The sequence below is a fragment of the Belonocnema kinseyi genome, chromosome 3 (assembly GCF_010883055.1).
Source record: "Belonocnema kinseyi isolate 2016_QV_RU_SX_M_011 chromosome 3, B_treatae_v1, whole genome shotgun sequence".
NCBI classification, from domain to species: domain Eukaryota; kingdom Metazoa; phylum Arthropoda; class Insecta; order Hymenoptera; family Cynipidae; genus Belonocnema; species Belonocnema kinseyi.
The window spans coordinates 18,376,954-18,393,142 of record NC_046659.1 but is presented as its reverse complement, the minus strand read 5'-3'; the positions used below and the strand labels follow the sequence as shown (position 1 = coordinate 18,393,142).

General features: G+C 29.4%; 1 protein-coding gene and 2 long non-coding RNA genes across 6 annotated transcripts in view; 2 read left to right on the top strand and 1 right to left on the bottom strand.

The window, feature by feature from the left end:
• LOC117168877 overlaps positions 1–4,144 on the top strand; it is a 4,838-nt gene extending 694 nt beyond the window's left edge. The window contains exons 2-6 of one of the 3 annotated variants that reach the window (XR_004466563.1): positions 225–391; positions 1,920–2,134; positions 2,232–2,521; positions 2,799–3,018; positions 3,176–4,144. This is a non-coding gene — a long non-coding RNA (uncharacterized LOC117168877). The remainder of the gene's footprint in view (positions 1–224; positions 392–1,919; positions 2,135–2,231; positions 2,522–2,798; positions 3,019–3,175) is intronic. The other 2 variants (XR_004466564.1, XR_004466562.1) reach the window with 2 other exon arrangements.
• Positions 4,145–4,576: 432 nt separating this feature from the next.
• LOC117168878 lies at positions 4,577–5,298 on the bottom strand. Its single transcript, XR_004466565.1, has 3 exons — positions 5,185–5,298; positions 4,930–5,036; positions 4,577–4,789 (listed from the first exon to the last, which is right to left on the bottom strand). It is a non-coding gene; the product is annotated as an uncharacterized LOC117168878 (long non-coding RNA).
• Positions 5,299–5,631: 333 nt separating this feature from the next.
• Positions 5,632–14,159, top strand: LOC117168876. Of its 2 annotated transcripts, XM_033354770.1 has the most exons (6): positions 5,632–5,824; positions 7,820–7,965; positions 8,065–8,511; positions 8,607–8,866; positions 8,950–9,035; positions 10,699–10,773. In XM_033354770.1, the coding sequence occupies exons 1-4, from the start codon at positions 5,674–5,676 to the stop codon at positions 8,700–8,702; spliced, it is 840 nt and encodes a 279-aa protein (XP_033210661.1). In that variant the 5' UTR covers positions 5,632–5,673; the 3' UTR covers positions 8,703–8,866; positions 8,950–9,035; positions 10,699–10,773. The 2 variants fall into 2 exon arrangements, with proteins under 2 accessions (XP_033210661.1, XP_033210662.1); XM_033354771.1 differs by lacking the exons at positions 5,632–5,824; positions 7,820–7,965; positions 8,065–8,511 and adding exons at positions 11,002–11,124; positions 12,468–14,159 and having other exon boundaries at positions 8,713–8,866; positions 10,699–10,921.
• Positions 14,160–16,189: the final 2,030 nt, after the last annotated feature.

Genomic DNA, 16,189 nt, shown 5'->3' with positions numbered 1-16,189 from the left:
CACATAGAAAAAGTTTGCTATCAATACTTTTTGTGTCATATAAAACTGTTGAATTTTAACGTTAGATCTGGAATTCTTTGTTTTGACTACGAAAAACTATTAAAAATAAATATTTCTAACTCTGTCCAAAACCCTATAAACTTATTTTCATCAAATGAGGCATATTTCTTTGAAGGCGAACATGGCTATGTCTAAAAATTATTTAAAAAGTCCTATAATTACAGGTAGTCAATCTGATGTTGAAAGAAAACAAGATGAAACTCGCTTAAGATTTCCGAATAAACAACAAATGAATTTTTCAGTGCAATCAGGGTCATCCGGACTTTCAAAGGCAATAAGGAAAGGTCAAGCGAAGAAATGCCAGGTCAAAAAGAAATTGCAAACAAAACTGGTAAGAATAATAAAACTAATTAACATCAGCTTATTGTGCAACATAATTTTTTTACATTCCCATCGAGAGAAGATATTAGATTTGTGTAAAATTTGACCCCCCCCCCCCCCCCCCCCCCCGTTTTTGTCAAATGCCAACGGTTTGAAACCCCCTGAATCCGAAAAACAGGTTTTTACGAATGTGTCTGCCTGCGTGTGTCTGCAGATTTTTAGTTTGTCAGCACAATAACTTTCAAAAGAATTGACAGATTGGATTGGCCTTTGGTATACTCTTTTAGTGTCCTAAAATAAAGGTCAAGTTCGTTAACCAGCAATTTTCGATGAAAATTCAAAAAGTGAGCGTATTTTGAAAATTGCTGAGACTCCTTTTTTCAAAATTCACAAATTTTCTTTACGGCTAATCATAGTATTTAAACAGAAGAAAAATTTATCCTTATGACTTTTTTTCTATAAAACCAAAGTTTACCAGAGTTATAGCATTTACAAAATTCAAAAAAAAACATTTTAAGCCAAATAACGCAATGGAAAAAAGTCAAGAGAAGAAAAATGTTTCTTTTTTAATGCCCTAGAAGATTATACTAAAAAAAAGAGTATTTGGTTTCGTACCTAAAGGAGTGCCGCACATTGGGAAGCAAAATGACTTGTTTGTTTCAGAATAACGTACAGCCCACAAATCTTCACCGATTTCGACAAAAAAAAATTAGAAAAAAAAGTTAATAATATTTTTAAGAGGTTGTCGAGTCTGATTTTTGAATTAGGTTTTCAGTTTTTTTATAAATAAACAAATATGACAAAAAAATGGCCTTTTTTCTATTTGACGTTCTCGGTGCTCGTCACTAACAGGAGAATGGTTGAAATCGCTTAAGTTGCATAAAATAGCATTAGTTAAAGATATTCCAATATCAGACAATATACAACAAAATTGTTATCAACAAATTATTTGTTGAAAAAATTTCTTCTATGATTTTCCATAAATACACGTTTTTTGAAGTTATGTTGCAAGAAATTGGAGTCTAAACAATATTATGTAAAAAAATTTCTCTTCTGATCATAATTGTTTATATTATAAACAAATTTAATTATCAAATTTTTGTTGTTCAAATCACTCAATATTTGTGGACTGTACGTTATTTTGAACTAAAAATGTCATTTTTTTCCCACTGTGGGCCGGGAATGTGAAAATGAGATCATATGTGACGTGCGCCGAAGAAAGGAGGCTTACTCTAAAAAAATCGAAATTAAAGTTTTTAGACATTTAATAGTTTTTGGTCTGCTCTTTTTAAATAAACCATCCGAAAAATATCCAAGCGTTATTATTGTTAATAATTGAGTTGTTAGGTACCCCAGTTTTGCAAATCGGAAAAATACGTATTGCCTGATTTCCTCTACAAACAACATATTTCATCCCCGAGAGATTCTGCTATTTCAAGTGTAGTGCCCTGCCTGAATTCAAATGGATTTGGTCTATGAAAGCAATAATAAAGTCATAAAAATATGTTAGAATTGTATATTTTAATATTTTGGTATAGAAGGCCTCGAGGAAACTTGATTTTGATTTAAAAAAGCGCAAAAAGTAAAAAATAAAGACATTTTAAATAATTACACGAAATTGATGGCCACTCGTGAAATTATGGAAGTTTCTGCTTCTACTAAAAATTTAAGTAACAACGATCTAGACTCGATGACACCTACATACTTGAAACTAGCAACAGTAATTTTATTGATTCACCAACACACTCAAATGGTAAGCATAACTGATCATTTTTTAATTATGCTTCTTCTCAGTTTTGTATTTTTAAGACATTTTATTGTAACAACTCATATTTCATTGTTTCATATAGCTATTGAAAGTGGACCAAAGATTACGAGTATAGAAACTATTCCCGAAATTGCAAGCTCATCAAATACAAGAATCTCAGAATTAATAAATCTGACAGCACAAAGTGCACCAAGATCGTCAATTAGAAGACATTCTGCACCATTTGATGCAAAGCCCGAAGAAGATCAAGTCCTAGGTCGCCAGCAAATTGAAAAAAGAGCCTCTCTCGCATCTGTTAGTTCAAGAAGAGCAAACATTGAAAATTATGCTTTTCTATACGTTTCAAAACGCTCCGAAAGACCTAAGGATTGGGTATATATGTTGACATCTATATGAAACGGGCCTTTATGGTTGATTACCCAAAAAACCACCTAACTTATATCTAATGTTTATGTATGACCAGACATGTTTTATACCAGAACCTTTAATAAGAGCTCTTTTCATATGGACGTCAAAATATTATCTTCTATTTCATAGCTTTTTACATCCGTTTAAGAAATTAACTTTGGAAACTTGCATCGTTGAAAACCTTTCACTGTGATGATAACAATAATTGAAAAATTTGCTAATAAATTTTTTCTTTACACAGATCAACCTTTATGAAAATACTTCGATTCACCCTGACGTTTGGGACATGATGAAAACGTATTCTAACTCAAGGTTTGCTCGGGAAATAGCTCAAAAGTTATGGGGGACGGATGTTCTTTAAAGGAGATGCTTAAATGCTCAGAGAGCAAATAATGGAAAGGAAATTGCCCCCAAGGAACACAGATTGTCTTTAACTCCTAAGAAATTTGAAGTAGTAAAAGGTAAAATAATATTTTCCAAAATCTAAAAGTAATTTCCAAAAAATATGAGTTTATTAAAATTCAGTAATTAAACAATGTAAATTGAACTTTAAAAAGTACTTTCAAACTAAAAATCAATTACAGCCTTTAATGTTAATTGTTTTCTTTATCTTTACAGACTGTTTGTACAGCAAACTTACTGATGCTGGTGTAACTGGCAAGCAAAGAGAAATGCGAATGAGAAAAATTCGTACTTATCTAAGAGCTAAAATATATGATGTTCATAGGAAAAAGTAACAGATTATTTGAAATTATGATAAACTTTCTATTTCAATTTAGATATTAAGATTTAAGGGTGTTGGTTAAATCCGACTTTGAATTTATTTTTTTATAGGTATGGTACTGACTCAATATATATTTTTTCCGATGGATTTGCGAACGAAAGAAAGAAAACTTGTCGAATATCCGGGGTTTTGTTAGATCCTCGGATCAGCAAAATGTTGAACAATCAAAAAATTTGTTGAGGAAATGATTATTTTCAAGAAAAATATGAATTTCGCGAAAGATATAAATCAGCGGGTAACAGACGGCAACATTTAAACGGTTAGAATCGTTTGCAAATTTATTTTTCCACTCACAATTCTGACATAATAGAAGAATTCTCGAGATATACCAGGTTTTTAAAGAGCCACTCTTTGAAAACCTGATATATCTCGAGAAAATGTATAAAAAAATAAATTCAAAGTCAGATTTAACCAACAACCTTAATTGTTTTGTTTAATGATGAGTTACCTGATACTATTATTTTCGTGAAAAATATAATTCAATTCGTACTTATTTAAGACCTAAAGTATATGATGATCGTAGAAAAAAATAACAGATTATTAGATATTATGATTAAATTCCTATTGCAATTTAGACATTAAGATTTAATTGTTTTGTTAAATTATAAGTTACCTAACACTATTATTTTCGTGAAAAATATAATTTAATTCGTGCGTACGTAAGAGCCAAAGGATATGATGTTCTTAGAAAGAAATAACAGATTATCAGATATTATAATGAACTTTATGTCGCAAACTAGCCATTAAAATATAATTGTTTTGTTAAATGATAAACTACTTATCACTACTATTTTCTTGAAAAATATAATTTAAAAAATATATCATTTTGTTTTATTGCAAGCTCTAACCAGTATCTCTATAAATTAATTTCGTGAATTCAGTATGCATTAATTACAAAATTAAGAAACAATTTTTAAAGTTTTGTAAACGACGTCGTAAACTAGGTCTTAAATAACGTCGGAAATCACGTGGTAAACGATGTCGTTTACGACGTACTGTACTAGATCAATTTACGATGTTGTAAACGATGTCGTATCCTACCTTGTATCCCACGTAGTCTACTATGTAGTTTACTACGTCAAAAACGACGTAATTTCCGACGTAGTAAACGACGTCGGAATTTTCAATAAGGATATGAATACCGAATTTTACCGCGCACTCACAATTTCATGCCCATCAAACAAATAAATTCTGGTCTAACCGTAAGCAAAGAAGAATTAAAAAACTGTTTAACATTATTTTCTGTGAGGCTGTTTTAATTGAAGAAAAAATTCTATTCCCAGCTTTCTATCCAAAACAATTTAGTTTCCAATTTTAAAGCTTTTGATATTTGACCTATCCCATACTTTGTGCGTTCTAAAAGTTGTCATTCCTTTTTCATAATTGGGATCCAGTGCCAAACAATAATATTTTCTTTTACGCTGATGATCTTGGTTGACTATATTTATCTGCAAAAAATCGTGTTATAAACTTTTTTGTCTTGTTCATGAAATTTATACTGTACTCGGTAAGAAATGGATACAATATCAAATATTATATTATTTAAAAAAATAATTAACAAAGTTAAAGGAAAATATAATTTACATACCAATATTGTTTCTCTAGAACTAACAAATTATTCATTTTGCCACTAGCATGCTCCAACCCTTGGAAATTGATTAATTGAAACGTTTTGTATTATCCTTCTGAAAGAAACTGAAAAATTTTGAATGAAAATATAATTGGAGGTTAGAAAACTGAATGGTGCTGAATCATAAAAAATTCCAGAATTTATTCCATGAAACTACACACTTATCTGTTTCCTATATTATCACTAATGATATTATTATTCAAAACACTGTACCATAGCGGTTACATTGCAATGCAATTAAAAACATCCAAACATTGTTGTCAGGTAAATAAACACGGTTATGATATGAACTGTGATAAACAGTACCGTATGCAGCTGAAGAGGGGCCCCGAAAGAATTATTTCGTACTGTTTATTTTTTATTTTAAACCTAAATTGATATATTTCTTTACTATAATACGTAATATTTTATAAGAAGATAAATTACTTAGTGCGGATACAAATATTATTTTTTTACATTTCAGACGCTTCGGATCTTAATTTTTTTTTATTGTCGCAGCGTTTGCGCAGAGACGGAATTATTGGGCAATCCAATTAGATATGAGATAAAAGGAAATGTTGCAAATGATTGGCGTAACATCATTTTCCGCCATACTTCTGCGACCGGCGACCGCAGTTTCCTTCCGGTTGCCGCCTTCTTCAAGAAACTTGTGATACTTGTGTAACGGCTTTTTCGAGAAGGTAGAAGGATAAGTTCGTGAAAATGTGTGATGAAAAGTTCGCATTACTCATTGAGTGTGGAACACAAAAAACTCACAAAGTTCCGTTGAGTGCCGTGCACCCTACGCTACAAGCATACAAATTTAATAATAAAGAAAATGAAGTATCATATGGTACAATAAGTTTCATTGCCAGTAAGTACAAAACTAAGTATAAAATATTATTGTGTATTATCTATGTGTTATTGTTTATTATCTATGTATTTGAAGTAAAAAAAATGCCGGCCTGTCTCTCCCCCATTGCATCCTTCAGATTCCTTTTTTCTTAGATTATAATTCGTGAAGATTAAATGAAAATTCTTGTATCCGCTTTTTAATGTGTTAACTTTTTTTATAAAAAAATAATAATTTTCTACCAAGAAATACTAATTATTTACAAAATACATATTTTTTCACTAAATACGAATTTTCGACCAAATACATGAATTCGAAACCAAACAGTTGAATTTTCTACTAAAAAATATAAATCTCCAACAAAAAAGGGAAGTTAAATTTCCAGTCAAAACCATCAATTTTAAAACAAATAGTAGAATTTTCAAAAAAAAAAAAAAAAAAAAAATAGTAAAGCTTTCGAACGAAAAGATGAATTTTGAACTAAAATTAATGTTCAACCTAAAAGATTAGTTTTTAAGAAAGTAGTTCAACTGTCAACCAAGTACTTGCATTTTTCATTGAAAGAAACAAATTTTCAACGACACAGTTGTATTTAAATTTGCAAATACTAATTTTCAACAAAAAATATAATAGCATATATTCAAAACACAAAATCTTTTATTTTTAAATAGAAACCAGTTGAATATAACAAAAAAGACGAGTTTTAAACAAAAGTACTTGAATCCTCGACTAAAACAGATTAATTTCTAACCATGAATTGCATTTTTAATTTAAAAAATTTATTTTATACTAGAAAAATGAATTTTCAACAAAGCACATACATTTCTAACCAAATAATTGAATTTTCTACAAAAAAAATTTATAACAAATGACAAAAACTTTCAACTAAATCTTGTGAACAATGGATGTGATGTTAGCTCTAACTTTATTTGATTTTTTTAGTCTACATTTCTTTCTTTTCTAAATTTTTTGAACTGAATAGTTTCAATTTTAAGGTAAAAAAAATGTTTTTAAGCAAAAATGAATTAGTGTAATTTTGATCGAAGAGAATTAATTTCCAATATAAAAAAAAATATTTTTCTACAAAACACTTTAATTTTGTACCGAATAGTTAAATTTTTTACCAAATTGTTAAATTTTCAACTCAAAATAACATTTTTTCCATAAGTTATTTAACTTCTTAGTTTCAAAAAATTAATTTAACTCAGACTAAACGATAGTTTCACCTAAAATAACAAATGGGTACAAAAAAATAAACTTTGAAGGAATTTTATTAACTTTTAACCAGTGAGTTCAATTTTTAATCCAAAAAAATGAATTTTAACAGATTAGTCTGCAAGATACAAAATTTCAGTCAAACGGTTGAATTATAAAGTTACAAAGATGACTTTTCAACAATACTGTTGAATTTTCAAGCAAGTAGTATGACCTTTTAACAAAGAATCGTTGAACTTTGAACAAAATAATTTAATTTTGCAGCAAATAATAGAAATTTAAAATAAAAATGGTGAATTTATGTTGATTTATGTTAAAAATTGAACTATTTTCTTGAAAATCCGTCATTTTTAGTGGAAAATTAATGTTTTCAACGAAAAATGTAACTATTTCATTTTCTTAATTGATGTTTTAGTGCAAATTTAAATATTTGTTAGAAATTTATGTATTTTGTAATTTTTTGATCTGTATTGTAAAAGGATATTTATAATGAACGTTATGAATTAAAATAAATGTTCGCGCTTAACAGAAAGTATTAATATGCCACGTTTAGTTGGCCGGGAAAACCAAATCCACAAAAACAAAAAATAGAAGAACTTGACCAGGTAAAATCGGGAATTTAAAATCGTCCGCCGATCGCTCCCCTGATATGTCAGATACAAATGTTAAGAATTAATAGTCAGACAAACAAATTATTTGAACATTTCACATTTCAAACTTGATTCTGAATTGCATGAAGTTCGAAAGAAGCAATGAGACGATAGTAGAGTCATCATGAATGAAAAATGATTATTATTTAAGATACTGCAGAAGAAGTCGACCAAGTTTTAGAGGCAGGTAGACTCAGGAAGCCGCCAAAAAGGTTGGTCGAGCCAGCTCTAGAAACCACAGACAAGATAGTTGAAATTCAAACCAGGAGAAAGCCTGTTCAACATCCGAAGCGTAAGGTTAGTGTGTATATAAAATTAGACAACCTAAAGATCTTCAAATCTGCGACATTGAATGTGGTTACGCATATTAAATATTAATTACTCACAATATTCTAGGTCGAAGACATTTTAAATTCCAGATTATCGAACTTAAAGAAACAGCAGTCTGAAAAAAGACAGCATGTGACACCTCAGATACATAAGACGTCGGCTTTTCAGATGGAATTATCAGGAGGTGATATGAACCACCTCAATATTAACAATGACAATGTTATGGATCAGTTACCGAACCAGTTATCGAAATCAAAAAATATTGGAGGAACCAGTAATGGAATGACACATCAGGAAAATGCAAAAATAAAGAGCCTTTCCATATTTAAGAATTGTGCTGCGGTGAGACCTCCTCAAGCCGTAAAGCCTCATTCAACGGTAACATCTCCTGCAACCATTAAGACTTCTGTAAGAGGTAATATCAATCTCAAGACAAACGCCAATACCTCTGAGACAGTCCATTCACAACCACCGACATCAGTCTATCGCAATAATGCATTCGCAGACAGTATGGTAAGAAATTAGCCAAGCCACAAAACAACATTGAACACTTTAGGGTATTTTTTCATAAATCTGTAAGCTATTTATTGCCTTTTGTCTTTTTTCAGATGAAGAAAAATGCGCTTGACAATTTGGAATTTCAAAAAAAAAGTGTCGAGGTTAACGACTTCCCTACAGTGCTGTCAAAAAAAGTTTCAAGGTAGTAACCTGGAGAAGGAGGTTCTGAAACAACAACTGGAAGAAGTTCGATCAGCTTCTTTGGATCTGGAGAATCAATTGAGAGAAACTCAAGACGATTTGAAGAGGCTTCGAACTCTCAATGAAGAATGGCAAGAAATTGCCATGCAGAAGTGTGATTTGATTCATGGTTCGTATTGTCCTTTATATATTAAAAATGCAGTTGATGTTTTATAGGACAGCAAGTGATTCTGTATTGTATTATTTTTTAAGCCATATTTACTGAAATAAGGTCATCTTTCAAAGAATAAGGTGGAGACGAACCGAATGTTCCAGTGGGTAAAGTAACTAATAATCATGTGAGTATTTACGAAAGGGTCATCTTTTTGCATTTGCACAAATCATTCTGAATCGAAAAACCTGGAAAGTGATAATTTATTTTCGCAGATTCTTGAGGTCTTGTTTTTTCATGACCACAAATGACTTTGCACAAAATATATGGAAGAGGCTTTTCGTCGATTCCAAAGGTCACAATCTTTACCCTGTGATTCCCCTTTTTTCTCCTATTTTACCATTTTCTATTGGAATATGCGATATTAAAGGCCTAAATTATTGCTTTGGCCAACATAGTTTGATTAGCCTGCACTTAATTTTCTGTCAAAAATCAAAAAGTGTTCAGTTGAAAATTAACTTTTTAACTTAAAATTAATTTTCTGGGCAAAATTTCCAATTTTCTAACTTAATGTTTTGAAGGTTATAAATATATAAAGTCTATTATTTTATGTATCGCTGAGAATCGTTATTTTTCGTTCAAAATTTTATCATTTGGTTTCAAATTTGATTTTTTTGTTGAAAATTTAATTGTTCTATCAAAAATGTAAGTAATTGGTTTAAAATTTTGTTAAAAAATCATCATTTTTGGTTGAAAATTTGTGTTTTTAAGTTGAAAATTCAACTTGTTTTGTAGAAAATTGAATTACTTTCTTGAAAATTACCTCCCTCTTTTTTTGTTAAAAATGTAACTGTTTTATGAAATAATTCATCTTTCTGGCTTGCAAATGCAACAATTTAAATGAAACATTTTTTCTGAAAATCAAAAATCTTTCTTGATTGAAAATTCAACTACTTGGTTGAAATTAAAATAATTATTTTTTTTGGCTTTAATATTGATCATTTCAGTTAAAAATTAAAGTCTTTTGTTAAAATTTTGTTTTGTTCAAATTAAACTATTTACTAAAAATTAAACTCTTCCATTTTTTTAGATTGATGTTTATTACTTATATATTTAAACTATTTGATTGAAAACACATATATTTTTCTTTAGAATTCGTCTATTTAGATAAAAAATCATCATTTGAATTATAGAAATTTTGAGCATTTCAAATTTGACTTAATGTACCTAGTACCGGATAGTATTCACATTTATTATATTAAAAATAATTTATTCCTCTATCTTGGTAACAAATGTAATTATTTTCCCCTTACTGTCTCCTTATTTGATATATGAAAAAAATTTAATACATCTGTATAATAAGGTGCTAAAAAATATAGTCCAGTAAAAAATCAAAGAAAGCTTAGAACTGAAACATTTTAAAACACCTTGGCAATGTAAAAATTGGAGAAAAAAATTGTTATCTAATATAAAATGAGATTACTTAAAAAATATATAAAACATTTAAAACCCAGTATTAGAATCTGAACTCTTTTTAATTGAAATATGTAAGTAAATAAATTATAGAATATTTCAAGTTAAAAATGGACTAAAAACTTATAGGGAATTTAGAGCTAATTTAATATTCTATTGTCAAATTTAATGCCTTTAATTTAAATCTCATTTAATTTAAGTCTCATCACGATAATCGAGCTTTCTTCCTCGAAAGGCTTTTTCCATAAGTTTTAGGATTGATCTTTAGAGTTTACAACTATTTACAATTATTTAGAATTAATAAAAATAATAAGCGACTGTCACAATTCTGTAACCCATAACAATATTTCTAAAGATGTATACCTGTTTCGCTTCAGATACATCTCGGCCGTGGAGTTTGGATAACAAATGATGTATACTCCCTAGCATGTTATGAGGTAAACATGAAAACTAAAAATACATTCGTACGGAAAATGTTGGTAGCTTTGTTCGGCTACGATTTGGCAAAGAGCACTGTTACTGGACGTCCAAGTAACAGAAATAAAGGCAAACAGGCCCCGGTGAAGCATTTGGAACCGAAGAAGGTTCGAGCTATTAAAGGCAAATATCTTAAGCATACTTGATGTTGTGTGATGCATGTTTGAAAAAATATTTCAATATTGATTAATTTTATTTTTCAGATATTTATAAATATTTCCTTATCAAGGTACTAGGAATAGATCCACATGAAGCTGAAATGGAGGCGGACAAAACGAATCTTTTGATTTCCAAAAAAGTTGCCCAAATAAAACGGCAACATGAGAGTGAGTAAATTTCTTTCTTGAAAACCTGGAATTCTCCTGGAATTTTTTTTGGACCTTGAAAACCTGGAAATCTCTTTAAATATCTCTTCATAACCTTGAATTTAAATTTTTTGTTTTTAAAACAGTTTTTGAGCGGTTGACTACTCGATTTTTGAGTATGCACCCGATTTTACAATGTTACAAAATAATTCTAACGAATTTGATATATTTAAGAGGATTTTGAACATTTCTAAATGAGTTAACGGATTTCAAAGACTTAAAAGGGATTCAAGTATTTGAAAAAGGCGTTTTTACAAGATCTCAAAGATTCACAAAGATTTCGAATATTTCACAAAGATTTTTAAAGTTTCAAAACATTGAAAGATTTTAAATATTTTAAGAAGGATGCAGTACACCAGATGTCAAACATTTTAAAACATTTCAAAGATTTTAAATGAATTCAAAAGACGTTAAAAGATTTAAAAATATTTCACAATGACTTCAAATACTTTAATGAATTTAAATAAACACAAAAGATTTCAAAAACAAAGATTAAAGAAACATTTCGGAAAGATTTAAAAAGATTTCAAGGATTTTAAAAAATGTACCAAAATTCGAAAAATTTCAAAGATTTTACCACAATTTTAAATAATTTAATTATTTCAAATAGATACAACAATTTTTTAATATTTTACAAAAACTTCAATCATTTCACAAAGATTTTGAAACTTACAGAAGTCTTTAATGATTTTAAAGATTTTTAAAAGGGTACATAAAATAATATTTCTAAGATTGTAGAGTGTTTCAAAATATTTAAAGAAATTATAAGATTTCAAAAAGAGTACAGTACGCCAAAATAGAAATATTTTCGAGATTTTATACGACTACACATTTATAAGAAAATTTCGAAATATTTCACAAAAGTTTCAAATATTCCAACGATTTTAAATAAATAAAAAAGATTTAAATAATTTCAAAATATTCAAAGATTTCAGAACAGTTCAAATGTTTTAAACAATTTAAAATGGTTTCACAAAAATTTTAAAATATCCCCAAAGATTATAAAAAGACGACCTATGTTCGCAAAAAGTTAAGAATTTCTTTATTTGTGATTCTGCTTTGTTTAGAAAGTTGTGGTCATTGAAAAAATTTAACTTTATATCTTTTATATGTATAACAAACGGTTGTTTATTTGATGTACAAAAAGATAGACCTGGAAAACCTGGAAAAGACATTGAATTTTATTCCTAGGAATGGCTGAACACCGTGCATTGTTGCAAAATTTTACAATATTAGTTCTGTTTTATTTTAAATAAAAAATGTATCCACTTTATAATTTAAATACTATTACTTTTCAATTAAAGAGCCGGTCAAAGACGGTAGAATAGTTTTGGGGAACGTGAAAGTAGATGTGGACACTACTGAACATCTTCAAGAAATTGACAATGAATTTAATAACGAATTAGATAACGTAGTCATGGAAGAAATTCAGGTTGAACAGCTGGATGAACTGGGGATGGAAAAGGGGAATCCACTGCAAGAGCCACTTGAGATACAAGACGTCATGCATACATCTTACGAAAACGTGGTGTTTCAACCTGAAGGCGATTTTGATGGCCAGGACACAAGTTCTCATTCCGAACACGAAGTTGCTGGAGCTCTCAAGGCAGCTCCTGACACTCTAAATGCCCCAGGTCCTTCTGAAGCGACGCACATTTTTCCGCCTACATTGGGTAATGTGCAGGATACCTCAAAGGATTATAATACTATCCTTAAAGACGTAATGAACGGATCAATGGCCAGCGACAACTACATTGACACCGACTCTGAATTAGATTAGAGAGCACGGTACCCAATGGGCACAACATTTTTCGACGTCTTTACGACATCGCAACGACATCTTTACGACAACATTATGACATGATATGTCCATGTCGTTAGGATGTCTTTACGATATCGTGAAGACATCGTTTAATTCGTTCAACGATATCACTTTCTAATTGGATAAATATCGAAATTCTTGTAAAGAAATTATTTACAATATGAAAGATGATTATTTAAATTAATAATGTTCGCTGCGTTAAAAAAAAACTTTATGTATTTTATGACAAGATATATCTTGGTTACGATCTTTTATCATACGTTATTATATATTTTAGTTGATCTCGATCAGACTGATCTATCTTTAAAACAGTTTAAGAATTGAAATAATATTATTTAAATATGATCACATGAGAAATTCCATGTCAAATCATATGAAAAATTACATCTATCGTTAGTAATTTTGATAAAAATTCTAGTTCAAGTTGCCTTAGCTGTTAAAAAAACGTGATATAATTTTTGAACATTCAAAAAACGTAGGAGATATTCAAAATTGTGAATTTTGGTCCTTTTTCTTTTGAATTTTTATAACTTTGGTGATTTTAATGATATCAACATGTATATATTTCTCAATCATTCATAATAAGATGCAATTTGAAATACTTTTTTTATTTTTGAAAAGATATTTTTAAACTTAATTTAAGAAAATATACATTTTTGAATTAATTGAAATATTTTATTGATTGCTTGTAATGTACTCTAAAAGCTTTGTAAATATAAATTTGGGATGTCTATTCGTTTTCAAGAAATAATTTAGAAAAAAGGTACGTATGTGGAAAAAAAGAAAATTTAATAATAGACGAACATTGTAAAATTTTGAAAAAACTTCAGCGTTAAGATTATCAGGCTCTGGGCACATCATGCCACGGCCTAAGTTCCTAATTATTTCTCGAAAATTAAGAGATTCGATTGTTATATTTACAGTATTTTCAGAGGAGACATTCTAAGATATCTATACAAAAATTGGAGAAAGTAAAAGATGAATTTTTTCAAAAATATTTTCAGAGGAGACATTCTAAGATATCTATACAAAAATTGGAGAAAGTAAAAGATGAATTTTTTCAAAAAATCAGTTTAAGAAATTGCTTTTAATAAATCCACAATACTTGAAAGAAAAGATTTTTTCAACAAATATTTATTGAGAATTGCGTTTTCTTGGAAATAATTTGTTTTTTAAATCACAATATCACTAAAACCACCAAACGTATAAATATTAGTACAAAGTATAACAAATTTGAATTTTGAGTATCTCCTAAGTTATCATAATTTTTCAAAAATTATGACAGTTTTGTCTTTTAACACCCAAGATTCAATACTCATCATAGTCATTCAATACTAACATTTTGTATAAAAGTTCCTAACAATATAAACCGTTGAAATATTTCAGATAATTTGACACGGAATTTCTTATATATTTAATATGTTCAAAGAGACTTTTATTTGCTAAGCGATATCTTTAAGTCAATCTCAGCCTTATTGTAAGCCTATTGTTTATTAAAATTACGGAAAATACGACTGATTAGTCTTAAAATGCACCTATAAAGTCCAAATTTGTACGTTTAAGATAATAATAAAAATGTGTTCTGTTGTTTAAATAATGTCCATCGATTATTTTTGTACCTATTACAAATTAACAATGATCATAATATATGTTTTTATTGATAAGAAAATATCCATCTTATTCAATTTAGCGTTTGAAAGTAAAATTATTTTATTTCTTTTCATGTCTTCTTTCTACATTCTATAATTTCTTAATTTCTTTTAATACCCTTTAGTTCAATTGGGCGGAGTCGATTAAAAGGAATAGGTTTTTCTATTTTTCATTATCTCTGTTCATTCCTTTCTTTACATTCCTCGGTTTTTTTTATTCCGTCTAATACCCTTACGTTACATTTGGCGTAGTCAATTAAAAGGAATAGGTTTTAATATCTCCGTTCATTGCTTCGTTTAAATTCTTCGGTTTTTTAATTCCTTCTATTACCTTCTGTTAAATTTGACGAAGTCGATTGAAATGAATAGATTTTACTATTTTTTTATTCTCTCTGGAGGCTATTTAGATCGAGGAAAACACGTATTCATGGGAATACAGATTCTGAATGTTTCTATATTCCTCTCTTCTTACCGGGGATGCTCTTAAAGCGTCTAATGCCAGTACGAAAAATGTCCCGAGAACGTCTATGTCTTTAAGACGTCTTTAGGTCATCTTTAGGACATTGGACGTCTTAGAGTCGTTTATTGGGCTATCATAGGACATGCTAGAAACATCCCAAGCACGTTCTTAGGATTTTCATAGTATTGTGCCCACTGGGTTGTTCGCAAATTTCTCTTTTTGGTTTGAAAATTGATCTGTCTTGGTAAAAATTGAATCTTTCTTACATAGAAATGCAACTGATTGCTTAAAAATTCAACAATATTGTTAAAAAGTCGTCCTTTTTGTTCAAAATTCAACTTTTTTGTTTAAAATTCGTCTTTTTAGGTAGAAAATTTCAGTATTTCTTAAAAAATGTACTACTAATTCCCCCTCTAGAAGAAAAGGGTTACGTCGCTTCTGTAACCGGCCAATTACTGGTAATATACCGTAGGTTATCACCCATACTTTTAAGTGCACAGGATTGAGTACGTCAGACAATAGCTGTAGGTAATGAGATCTTGGGGTTGAGCCAAACGAATAATATCTGTCGATCTCCTATGGTTAAGGATATTCTAATCAACCATACATTTTTACATGCATATGAGTTGATACAGTATTGCATAATAATAAAAATAAGATTATAGCAGTACTGTCAGCCTATTGACACAGCAGCAGTTTTTACTAAAAGGTACCAAAAATTTGTACGCGCGGTACATGTGACCCGTTCAAATTTTAGATAATTTAAAAATTAAAATTAAACGAGTTTGTTCACATTAGGGGGGGGGGGGGTCAACCCCCAAAACCCCCCTTGCATTCACCCCTGACTGTTGTAAAATGCTGCACTGTAAGGGGCTGTATATCACGTGACAAGGCCATTTTAGTCAATCATAATATTTTCATAATTTTAATTGAAAAAGTATTAGATAATAAGTAAACTGAGACTAAATTAATGTCATGTAACGTGATAAGAATATTCTTATCTGCAATATTGCTCACATGCATATTGATTCTCAATGTATTTAAAATTGCAACAAAAAAAAGTATATGTGTGACTTCTGTACAAGAAACGCACCA

Excerpts from the sequence above, each read along its gene's own strand:
- LOC117168876 (XM_033354770.1), top strand. The coding sequence starts at position 5,674 with ATGTGTGATGAAAAGTTCGCATTACTCATTGAGTGTGGAACACAAAAA. Across the intron at positions 7,966-8,064 it reads TTCAACATCCGAAGCGTAAG|GTCGAAGACATTTTAAATTC; the intron begins GTTAGTGTGTAT and ends ACAATATTCTAG. Across the intron at positions 8,512-8,606 it reads ATGCATTCGCAGACAGTATG|ATGAAGAAAAATGCGCTTGA; the intron begins GTAAGAAATTAG and ends GTCTTTTTTCAG.